This window comes from Setaria viridis, chromosome 7 (assembly GCF_005286985.2).
Source record: "Setaria viridis chromosome 7, Setaria_viridis_v4.0, whole genome shotgun sequence".
In the NCBI taxonomy this organism is placed as follows: Eukaryota; Viridiplantae; Streptophyta; class Magnoliopsida; order Poales; family Poaceae; genus Setaria; species Setaria viridis.
The window spans coordinates 20,388,938-20,400,964 of NC_048269.2; the positions used below are offsets into that span (position 1 = coordinate 20,388,938).

The 12,027-nt window shown below is 44.1% G+C and overlaps 1 protein-coding gene and 1 pseudogene across 1 annotated transcript; both read right to left on the reverse strand.

Moving 5' to 3' along the window:
• Positions 1–2,016: 2,016 nt before the first annotated feature.
• LOC117864504 (glutamate decarboxylase-like) lies at positions 2,017–4,388 on the reverse strand (annotated as a pseudogene).
• Positions 4,389–4,762: 374 nt separating this feature from the next.
• Positions 4,763–11,387, reverse strand: LOC117863068 (serine carboxypeptidase-like 7). The gene is made up of 13 exons (XM_034746650.2): positions 11,154–11,387; positions 10,880–11,025; positions 10,576–10,775; positions 9,982–10,084; positions 9,523–9,560; positions 8,674–8,775; positions 8,428–8,508; positions 7,909–8,052; positions 7,694–7,765; positions 7,490–7,608; positions 7,198–7,311; positions 5,132–5,177; positions 4,763–4,998 (listed from the first exon to the last, which is right to left on the reverse strand). Exons 1-13 carry the CDS (start codon positions 11,315–11,317, stop codon positions 4,915–4,917), a joined length of 1,413 nt encoding a protein of 470 aa, XP_034602541.1. The 5' UTR covers positions 11,318–11,387; the 3' UTR covers positions 4,763–4,914.
• Positions 11,388–12,027: the final 640 nt, after the last annotated feature.

Here is a 12,027-nt window from a genome sequence, read left to right on the forward strand (position 1 = left end):
TCCAGTATCTCATCATGATTATGCAGAACTGTTCAGCGTGGGGTTTATCTTCATGTCAGTGCTGTCTACAAATACTACTGCACATTATTTGCTTTGTCCAGATTCATGGCGTCATATAGGTGGATCGTCAAAATGTAAGTATTATTTGAACAGATTGATAGTGTCATTTAAGCAGATAGTCAAACTTCACTTAGCACACGATTTGGTAAGAGCTCATATCTGTTCTTTTTCATCCTTCTCAGTTCTCATTCCGAAATTCTGAATTTGATTTATTCAGTTTATTGGCAGTTGACAATCGTTGGAATATTGCGGTACAGAGTTCTCAAAGTTGTCTATCATCTTATACATAACTGGTTAGTGTGCTTTTTATCTTGCTCATGTCAGTGTTATCTTGCACATCATTTGCTTTGACCAGATTGATGGCGTCATTTAAGCGGATCGTCAAACAAGTTTTATTTGAACAGATTGAAACTGTCATTTAAGCAGATACGGAGTAGTCATAATTATTTTAGCACGTGATTTGGTAGGAGCTCGTATCAGTTCTGCTGCGTACTTCACATTTCTCATTCCCAAAATCTCAAGTTATTTTATTCAGCTCAGAACTGAGCTATTTTCAAATACTACTTAAAATTATTTGCTTTGTCCAGACTGATTGTAATATACGTGGTTCGTCAGAATTTCAGTTTGTTTGACCTGATTGGAAGTGTCATTAAGCAGATAGTCAAAATTCACATTAGCACGACTTGGTAAGAACTAAGAGCTCAAATCCTTTTGTGTTCTCAGTTCTCACTCGGTCACTCCAAGATTCTGAAGTCAAATTATTCGGAGCAAGTCTTTGCTCACTTTTTCATAAGAAATATTAGCTTATTATTAGTGGCAAACCATAAGATAAGCCTGTACAGATAGGATCAATCTCTTTTATTCACAACTGTATGGACAAGTTGAATGCACGCGCCATACCAGAGGATGGCGAGTGCCAGAATCATAGCCCGATTGTTTTCGGCAACGTACAGCGCTGAAAACGCTACTAATAGAAGCGCATCAGAGACTCTAATTTATTGCCTCAACGATAGGTCACAGCAATTAATTTGATTTTCTCTGTAGTCATTAGCTTAAGCAACTGTTGACGGTTCTTTCTCCGTCCATCTCAATCATTGAGTTGATCAGCGCAAGGATTTTCTTTTTGACTAACAGGAGAACGAATCCTTTTTAAAGATCAACTGAAAGAACAGATCTAGTCGGAAAAGGGGGAAATTGAGCAGATCGATTGACTGTACGGACAAGTTGAATGCACAGGCCATACGAGAGGATGGCCACTGCCAGAATCTTAGCCCGATCACTCTCGGCAACGTACAGCGCTGAAAACGCTACTGAAAGAAGCGCATCAGAGACTCTAATTTATTGCCTCGAAACTAGTTCAGAAACACTACAAGCACAGGAAACTATTGGATCCAGATCGAAGATTCGAGGGAGAGAAAAAAAAAGAGGAGAAAGGTTGCATTAGACTCACGACAGCTTTGTGCAATCAACAGAGCGTATGATTGTTCAGAGTTTGATGGTATGTATGAGCAAATCATCATCGTCCAACGCAGAACCGAATCACCAAGAACAAATCACAGAAGAAAAGGAAAAAACAGAGAGGAAACCGGGCAACGAGAAATCAATCGGAAACTGAAGCAAGCGGAGAAGAACGGCGGCGGTGGCGGCCGGGGAGTGAAAGGTTACCTTCGAATGTCAGGTGCCCGATTATATAGAGCGGCCGCCGGGGGCTGCAAACCCTAGCGACCTTGGAAATTTACTCGTTTGCCCTTGTCGATTGGCTCGGAGAGCGATCGTGAAACCCAATGGGCCTTCTATGGTTGTGGATCCATTCGCTTCCGACTTCGGCGGCCCACGTATAGGATTAAGGCCCGGTACACAGCCGCACCTAGCTCTAAATCCAACGCCAAGAATCTCGCACTGGGGTATTGCTCCCACAATTATACAGAGTATATTTTCATGGAAAGCCAACAAAGCTTCTCAACTTGACATGTGTCCATATGCCTATATATCCCTTCAGGTTACAATCTTTCTCGTCAACTGGCGCGACGAAGCGCGCACAGATCGAACCGAACAAAATCAGACCTCAAATCAAATGCACATACGGGGAAAAAAGAAGAAACAAAAAATGGAGAAGAAGAACAAAGCTCGAGATTGGAGTGAGAGCAGCTCGAATGTTATTCCGGCGCAGCCGCGGCGGCGTCCGCACGTCGTGCATCAGCACACCATGCTGCTCTTCTTCTTGGCGACGAGCCTCTTCCAGAAGGTGGTGACCTCCTTCTCGATCTCGTGCACCGACTTCTTGGCCGGGTGGTCGTGGCCCGCCTTCTTCCCGGCGTGCGCGTCCATGTCCGCCATGGTCTTGCCCAGGTCGGCGATAAGCCGCTCGGCGAGGCTGCGGCTGAAGTCCTCGCGGATGACGACGCGCATCACGGCGACGTGCTCGGCGTCGGCGGGCATGGTGTAGGCCGGGACGATCCAGCCGAAGCGGCGGAGGCTCTCGGCCACCTCGAACACCGTGTACTTGGAGGTGTCCTTGAGGGAGAAGGCCACCAGCGGCACGCCCGAGTCCTTGGACACCACGTCGAAGTAGCCCATCTTCTCGATGCCCTCCCGGAGCACCGTCGCGTTGTCGCGGCAGTTCTGCATCACGTCCTTGTACCCCTGCCGTGCCCATAACATCAGTTGCAGATAGAATTGGTCTTATAGTGTTTCCTGATTTGTACATGGACCTTAACAAGCTTAAAAACTTTTTCATCTGTGCGTATGTTTGCATAAACTAGGATTGCTTTTTCGAATGACATTGAATGGACTGATGGTGAAGAACATTCGGATAGCATGAAGAAGTAATGGACGGCATCACAACAGTCTGAACAGCCAGCTGAAACTGAACATGCATGGATTGCGTGTTTGTTCGCTTGCAGATGCAAACAACACACGTTTCTGTGCGTTCCTTGCAAACACAAGCAACAAACAAGCCTCGGATGTAAACCGTAGCAACAATTACCTCAAATCCGAGACGGATGAGCTGGTAATACTGCGCGATGATCTGGCTAGACCCTGCACAAAATTAGATATGTCAGAGTTCAGCATCTTAATCGGCAACGAGATGCTAATATGTGTCTGGCATGGCGATGATCTTCTCGTGCCTTTGGAGAAGTTGAGCGTGAAGGTGGGCTGGTCCGCGCCGAGGTAGTTGATGTGGAAGATGAGCTCGTCGGGGAGGTCCTCCTTGCTCCTCCAGATGACCCAGCCGACGCCGGCGTAGACGAGGCCGTACTTGTGGCCGCTGACGTTGATGCTCTTCACCAGCGGCAGCCGGAAGTCCCACTCCAGCTCCGGGTAGATGAACGGCGCGATGAAGCCGCCGCTCGCCGCGTCCACGTGGATCGGCGTGTCCCACCCCGTCTCGGCGTTCTTGGCGGCGAGCAGGTCGTTGAGCATCTTGACGTCCTCGAACTCGCCGTTGAGCGTGGAGCCGAGGATGGCGGCGACGCAGATGGTGTTCTCGTCGACCATCTCGGCGGCCTTCTCGGGGTCCATGACGTAGTAGCCTTCCCTGAGCTTCACCTCCTTGAGCTCCACCTCGAAGTAGCGCGCGAACTTCTCCCAGCACACCTGGACGTTGGCGCCGGTGACGATGTTGGGCTTGTCGTAGGGTTTCCCCGCCGCCTTCATCTTGTTCTGCCACTTCCGCTTGAACGCCAGCCCGGCCAGCATGATTGCCTCCGAGGAGCCGACGGTGCCCACGCCGACGGCCGTCTCGTCGTCGCCGATCGGGGCGTTGAAGAGGTGCGCGATCATGTTGACGCACCGGTTCTGTTCTTTTCCCCAGTGCAATGCAAACTCGATCAGCAGAGATCAGCAGCAGTTCAGAGATGATGATGGATCCCGCGTAGTACGTGTACCTGGAGCTCGGTGGTGACGGGGGTACTCGTCCATGTCGACGTAGTTCTTGTTGATGGAGGCCTGGATGAGCTTGTCGCACTCGGGCTCCATCCACGTGGTGACGAAGGACGCCAGGTTCAGCCGCGGGTTCCCGTCCAGCATCAGCTCGTCGTTGATGATCTGGTACGCCGCCTCCTTGGGGATCGATTGCTCCGGGATCTTGAACCTGCGCACACCGCCGGCCGGCCGATCAGTCCCCGGGACACGCAGCTGAAACTGAAATCAGGGACGGCGGCGCGCCATCGCGATCGCTGCCGTGTTGTTACCTCGGGAGCGCGGTGCGCACGTAGCGTGACGCGAAGGTGGAGCAGTGCAGGGACTCGCCGGCGTTCGTCTTCGCCGTGGACAGCGCCATTTCGGCTCAGTGGATGCGGATCTCTGGGTTACGCGGCGAATTTCTCCGAGACGGGGGGGGGGGGGGGGGGGGGGGGGGGGGGGGGGGGGGGGGGGAGCGGATCAGAGAGGACAGAGCGGAGCGGTGGGAGGAGCGGTTTTATAAAGGGGATGGATGGGCCGGTGCGCGCGACGTGGTCGGGGCGCCCATGGTTCTTGCGGAGACGAACGGGGGAGCAAGCAGCACGGCATCCGCTCGTATGCCGGGCAGGGCGCAGGTGTTTCGGCGCTGGACTCGGGGTGGGTCTCTCGCTCCGATCTCCTGCTCGTCGCCCACTCGCAGAGACAACAGGAGGTAGCTGTTCCTTTTTCTTCTTTTGCGTGTCCAGTTGTGGCATCTGCGCGGCGCTGATGTCATCTACGGAGTAGGACAGTATAGGAGTACGGGAACATATCCAATTTTGGCAAAGGTACCACATGACTAGGCACGATGTAACCATTTATTACATGTCACGAAAAATGTCTTTTGAGTTTTGACCATGGATGGTACAAAACGCGGCACACTGAAACCTGATTCCATCCGGAGGGAGCATATCATAGAGGATCCTGCGACATCCATCTTCTAAACATTGTTTGGCACTCCAAGGGCCTATACAATGGAGCAATATGCCCAGCACCCTGCAATGTTGAATACACAAATAAACGCAAAAGATTGTTATCTGAACATACATTATGATATAAAACGTAGTGCATATAGCTAAAAATCTTCGAAGTACACTGTCAACTGACAGCATTTTCCTACAGCACTGACCTTCACGGTTGCAAATGTTAGGTTGCTCGAGTATCTCCTTGTGAATCTAGGAAACAAAATAATTAGCTGGTTAGAGGAATATAAGAGTAGAGCAGTATTAATCTATACAGATCTAGCAGCTGGGAGGAAGTTGCCAGTTGAAGATTGCTGATGTGCAGTTTTTGTTTAAGATTGTCATACGCGCATATATTGGTATTTTCTTTTCAAAAAACATTTACTAATCTTACTATTACTGCTAAAGGCTCCTCGAAGCCTACACGTGAAGTCACCTAGAATCCTAGGTGAACACTTAGAAGAAGAGAGAAATTCTAAAAAATTCTCACAAAAATACTATTACTAATTGGAGACCCTTTTGAAGTCTACATGTGAGCCACCTAGGATGATCCTAGGTGAACACTTTAGAAAAAGAGAGAAATTCTAGAAATTCTCGCAAAAAAGTAAAACAACTAGCCATCAATCGGTAGACTCAAATAATCGTAGCCATTGGATCTATATGTCTTCTAAAAAATTACACACCTATGGTATTATGAAAATAGCCTAAAGTAACCCTTAAATCTATATCTAAATTACCCACCTCTACCATTGTGTAATAAATTAAAGTAACCCCTAATATTCATCAAAATTACCCACTTATGCCATTATAAATAATATTTAAAATAAACCCTAAATTTGCAACTAAATTGCCCACCACTAATACTCCAAAATATAACTTAAAGTAACCTTTTAAATTTGCATCTACATTACCTATATATGCTATTATTAAAAATAACATGAAGTAAACCCACATTTCAATCCAAATCACTTTAATTAAAAATATACACCAATATATGATTCTAAATCATCTATCTAAATCATCTATTTCTTACCTGCGATATAATAATTAAGGTTTATACGTATGATGTGCATCACCATTTGTAAAGATATAGAGAAAGTGGTGAGAATATAGATTTCTATATTAAAATTATAGCTCAAGCTTATAGTCCATTAAACAAATTCAAGTGCTTACCAACTATGCAAACTAATTAAAATCTGTAACGATCAGTTGAATAATCAGATGAAGATAACAAGTATATAGATATATACGTATTGTAGCTCAAGATAATAGTTTTGTAGCAAGTGTGGACTTATTTTTTTTTCATTGAAGGCTCCTCATTAGTTCTCACGAGACATGCTAGAAAAAAATCCTAAAAATTTTAACAAAGATAAGAAAAATCAATCCTATAAATATAATAATCATAGATATTGATCTATTATATTTTCTAAAAAGTTAACCACCACTATCATATAAAAATATTCAAAAGAAACCCTAAATCTATATCAAAATTAACGAGCTATACCAAATAATTTAAAATAATCTCAAAATCTTCATCCAATTTACTCATGCATATCATTACAAAGCATAACTTAAAATGACATTCTAAATTTGTATCTAAGTTACTGACGTATGTCGTTATCAGAAATAACCTAAAATAAACACCTAAATCTTAAATCTTAATCTAATTATCTTCAAGTGCATCATACAGAAATGTCCAAAAGTAAACTAATATATTATTATAAATTATCTATTTATGTCATTGTTAATATAGAAATATTAAGTTAGGGTATATATGCATGTATCACCATGTAGTATACATACATGTATGTGAGGAAGTGATGAAAAATATTGATTTTTATACTAAACACAATGTATGGAGGTGCGATGCAGAATGAAAAAAAGTGTAAATGTGGATGAAAAAGTGTATAGAGTAATTATTAATTAAAAATCAATCATAATTGAACAAAGATAAGCACACATCTATATGAGTATCGTGTTGCAGTATTAAAAAAATGAGAGAGTAGCTAGAAGTTTAATTTCTAAATAATTTTTAAATACAATAGATTTTAAAAACATTAGTCCGTGCGGGAGTACACGAGTTGATGGACCAGTACTTTAGAATATTCTAAAGAAAACATTCAACAAGGATATAACAACTGCTATCAAGTGTCAGACAACACATCAATTCATCAAGCGTACGTATGTGACATTCCAGATTAAGCAAGTGATGATGTAGAAGCATGCTCCTTACCCAGCAACTTGGTCACCAACATACCATGGTCGCCAGTCATCTACGATGGTCAAGTTTAGGTGTCTAATCCATGCTTGTGTGCCAACATGGGTTATACCGGGATCGTGATCGCCACTGCATGGTAAATTCGTTAGGCAACCAAGAATTCAATGTAGGGTAAGCATGCCAAATAATTTCTACTCCCTAGCCCAACAACAGTGCAAATATTGCACGGTCCATATAGTCTTCGAGTGGCTATGCAGTAAATCTGCAGCCTGCAATACAAAGCACTATACTTCCTTGGGCTAATTACCTGTATATGAGAGCTGCGTATCCTTTTGTGGCTAGCCTTGAATGATACTCCACTGCACTCTGGATGTCTTCAGTGTAAGACAATCCATGGTTAAATCTTCTCCATTCTCCAATTGTTCCCTGGAATGTGGCACAAACAAACTCCAGTGAGAAAATGTGCTCTTTGCTTTCTCTAGACTAGATTGTGTGCCAAGATCGCCGGTACCTTTCGAACACCAAGGCTCTCCTGAATTGTTGCATCATTTCCCCATATGTCGGATAGAACGTACTCAGCTTCCTGCAGCAAAAGGAAAGTGTTTGTATGACAACAGAGTCAGATAAAGCTTAACCACTAGTTGATCCCTGACCGAAATTGGACGAAGGAGATCGAATGAACAGTTTAAGGGTTGTGAGATTCTTTGGCGATCTTTGGCACTCAACTGGACATTTGAACCCGGACAGAAACTCTGCAGACTCTAGCATCACCCGACTAATTCCGTCTGCCAGTGCCACAGTCTTGGTGCTCCACACCACATCAGGGCAAGCCGGCTCCAGGATGTGTTGCCCACTGAGATCCCTTGTGCACTGCATTTTCATAACTTAGGCGGTAAATCATGTGAGCCAATATCAGGTTGCAATGAGACACATAAGCACAATATATAGCCCCACTTGAGAGATGCAAAAGGTGACTAAAATTTGGGAATCAGAATTCAGAATATGTGACAAGCTACTGTCATAAGCTTAACTAATGGTTCATAGTCATCACAGCTTTCAAGTTTGTGCACCGACCTTTCAAGTTTGTCTACATGTAACTGTTTGTGATACTCTGTTTGCATTGCAGAAGGCATAATTGAAATTGTATAATGCAAGACTACTTTTGATAATATACCTAATGGTGCCGTTTCACACGATCAAGTTCCAAATAATGAGATCTGTAACAGTATCAACTTAAGTACTCACATTCTTTATAGCTTGGATGGCCTCTGTGCATGCAGCGTTGCTAGGAGCACTATATTTTCCACCACAGTTCCCCCTAGCATTCTGCAAGTAAAAATATGTGAAACATAATAATAGTATTTTTTGAATGAAAGATATGTCATTGCAACTGCGTTGATCACCTTGATGGTTATCTTTAAAGCATCTAGAACTATAGTTGAAAGTATGTTATGTAAATCATTTTAAAAATTTCATGAGATGATGGATCACCTCGTAAAGCTCATCTGATACAAGTCCCATGCCATGAAGATATGGAATTTGGCCGTCCGTATCAAATTGGCTGTCAGTCACCGGGTTGCCAGCAATGTACCCCTGAGTTTGTGTAGAAAATAAAAAAAAATTGAATTATACATGTGCTCTATAACCAACCAAGGCAGCACTGAAATTGCCAAGCTACTCCTAGCCCGGAATACAGATCAGGTACATACTGAATTCAGTGAGGACTATGTGAAAAAAATATCACATTAAACCAAATGTTACCCACCATATTTTAACACATGAATAAATTTCATTGCAGTCCTAGATCTTTAGCTTATTATCACATAAATTGAATCCTTCGTCTCATTCACTCATGAATCAGGTCCTAATTATCTTACCAATTAGCATGTTTTTTAAGCATCTTGCTCCTTCGAAATTTAGTAACTTAGGTTTATCCTTATTTTCATTTTTTTGCACTTTTGTAGATTAATCATTTTTTCTTTTACATCCTATGGATTAATTAAGACTCCTTGTCTTCTTATTGGTTACTTGATCTTGAAATCAGAATCTAAATTAAACATTACGTGAATATTTACATCACTACAGTAGAATGCGCATGCAATTGTTATTGATTGTGTTGATACATAAGGAGTGGACATAAAAAATGTATATTTTCATGGTCCGAATGATGTTATTCGGTTATTCCCGAACCAAGAAACATGAGAAAAGAAAAAAAGGTCCCTATTTTTCCCAGAAAAGATAAAAAAGAACCATTTGAGAGAAGAATAAATGGGCAAAATTAATAATCGAGGTAAGCTCAGGACAAATATCTTAGTGAACATTGAAATATTTTCACCAGACCTTGAGATTGAAAAGTGGTTTTTCACCAAGTTCTATACCTGCAAATTGTAAAAAAGTTGTTAACAGTGCCTCATGTGTAAAATAAAAAAATGATACAGTGAATCGAATATTTGTTTTTTTATAGACATAATCACATAAACCATGTCCATGTCCGGCAGGGCGTACTAGGACTGTTCTTTATTACCAACATTTGGGTGGCCAAACAGATTAGCAACTATTGTACTCGTCACCAGTAATATTGGATTAAAGATATTGCAAAACCCAGACAGTCTAAAGCAAAAGTTGTTGTTTTGATTCAGGGGCATCATTTTGACTATAAGATCAACTTAGTTATAGCCTTTTTATAGAGTAATGCGCATATATATATAGTGCGCCGTCAGAGAATTTTCTATTCACTCATAGATCTCACCCAATTAAAAAGTTCCATGATCTAGAGAACAAATTTGAAAGGAAGCTTACTTCTGTCGATTTCTAATGTAAGACCAGGAATGATGAGACCACTGTATGAATCCCCAGCAATGTAAAGCGGATTCGACAGGAACCGGGGATGATCTTGAAGCCACTGCACACAACCATTCTCTCAGAGCATACAGAAAGTAGTATTTTATTCACGCAGACAAAATGTTACAGTCTGTTGCAGTCTTGCAGAGTGGTGGCTACTCTATATAGCGTTATAGCAAGTAACGTCAGGCAACATCAAGAGCCTTGTTTAGTTACCCAAAATTCCAACCTTGACACTATGCAAAAAGAAAATTCCTATCACATCAAACTTACGGTACATACATGGAGTACTGAATGTAGACGAAATCAAAAAATAATTGCACAGTTTGGTTGTACTTTGCGAGACAAATCTTTTAAGCCTAATTAGTTAATATTTGGACAATAATTCACAAATACAAACGAAACACTACAGTATATTATAGTGCTAGCGCAGTGATTTTAGTTGTCCAAAATCGGGCATCTAAACAGCCCCTAGGACGGCCAAGCAGTCCTCGGGCGTGTTGACCTGCTGTGCTGCTCGAGTCTGAGACAGGGGAAGGAGGAGGCACTGACCTTTCTGAGAAAAATGACCAGCTGCTCCACTGCTTTGGTGTCATTGGCCTTGAGCCCTTCCTCCGTCGTGGCGTAGGAGAACCCAGTCCCCACCGGGGAATCCACGAATATGATGTTGCTCGTCTTGGTCGATGTCTCCGGCCGGTAGAGCAGGGTTGGGAACCCGCCTCTGTACCCTTTGGCATCAAACTTTAGGGGTCCTATGCACACGCGCATTTCACCCCTGGGTTAACACGCAAATCTCCCGTCGACGAACTCGGTGCGGCCGGCGAAGAGAATGGCGGCGGCGCAAGCCGGGGGTTACCTATCTCGTAGGCGAGGCCGGAGATGCCGGAGCAGCCGGGCCCGCCGGACAGCCACAGCACCAGCGGGTCCTCGTCCGAGTCCTTCTCCGACCGCACGAAATAGTAGAAGAGCTGCACGCCGTGCCGCTCGTCCACCTCCACGTACCTGCAGCATCCCAGCGCAGCAGCACGCAGCGGCCGCTGCCGCCGCACCGGCGGTGAGAACGAAGCGAGATAAAGCACGGGGGTTTGCACTTTGCAGGGACAGATCTCGGCGGCGCGGCGAGTGCGTACCCGGTTTCGAGGTAGAACGGGAGGGGCCCGTCGAACCCGCGCATGTGCGTGACGACGTGGCCGCTGCCGCCGGCCGGCCAGAGCCGGAGGCTGGCGGCGAGGAGGAGCCACAGCGACAGCAGCAGCGAACGCTTGCCGCCGCCGCCACTGTTCCTGTTCGACATGGCTGTCGACTGCCGCTGATGATGGAGCGGAGTGTCCGCCGATGGTTGCTCGGCGCGTTAGCGGCGGCTCGCACATTTAAAACGCCCGCGCGAGCAGGGTAAGCTTGACGTGGACGATCGTCCTGATGAAGGCAGCGGCAGCACGACGCGTGGACGTTTCTTGTTTGTTCCCTGTCTCTCTCGTTCAAGACTCAAGAGGTTCCGAACTTCCAACCACTTTGCGTTACCTACCCTTTGAAAAATGTACTTTTTTTGGGTCGCAGTCCGTATCGCCCTGCGATGTAACGGATGAGTAGTTGGGAGAAAGCTTTCCCCCTCGACCTCCTAAAAAATCTACTCTTAATGTGTAAAAGTAAATTGAGTTTTGAATTCAAATTTTTCGAGACGACGTATAATTCAAAGTTCCTATAATTTTTTAGAACATGTAAGATTCCTATAACTAAGGGGTGTTTGGATACTAGGTGCTAAACTTTAGCAGTGTCATATCAAATGTTCGAATGCTAACTAGAAGGACTAAACATGAACTAATTATAAAACTAATTACAGAACTCCTATGCTATTTCACGAGATGAATCTATTAAGCCTAATTAATCCATCATTAGCAAATGGTTACTGTAGCACTACATTGTCAAATCATGGACTAATTAGGTTTAATAGATTCGTCTCGCGAATTAGACTCCATCTGTGCAATTAGTTTTATAATTAGCCTA

What these genes read in the sequence shown, in the direction of transcription:
- LOC117863068 (XM_034746650.2), bottom strand. Translation starts at nt 11,317, where the DNA reads ATGTCGAACAGGAACAGTGGCGGCGGCGGCAAGCGTTCGCTGCTGCTG. An exon ending in TGGTCATTTTTCTCAGAAAG is followed by an intron (nt 10,085 to 10,575) that starts GTCAGTGCCTCC and finishes GGTTGTGTGCAG; the next exon opens with TGGCTTCAAGATCATCCCCG. An exon ending in AGAGCCTTGGTGTTCGAAAG is followed by an intron (nt 7,609 to 7,693) that starts GTACCGGCGATC and finishes GCCACATTCCAG; the next exon opens with GGAACAATTGGAGAATGGAG.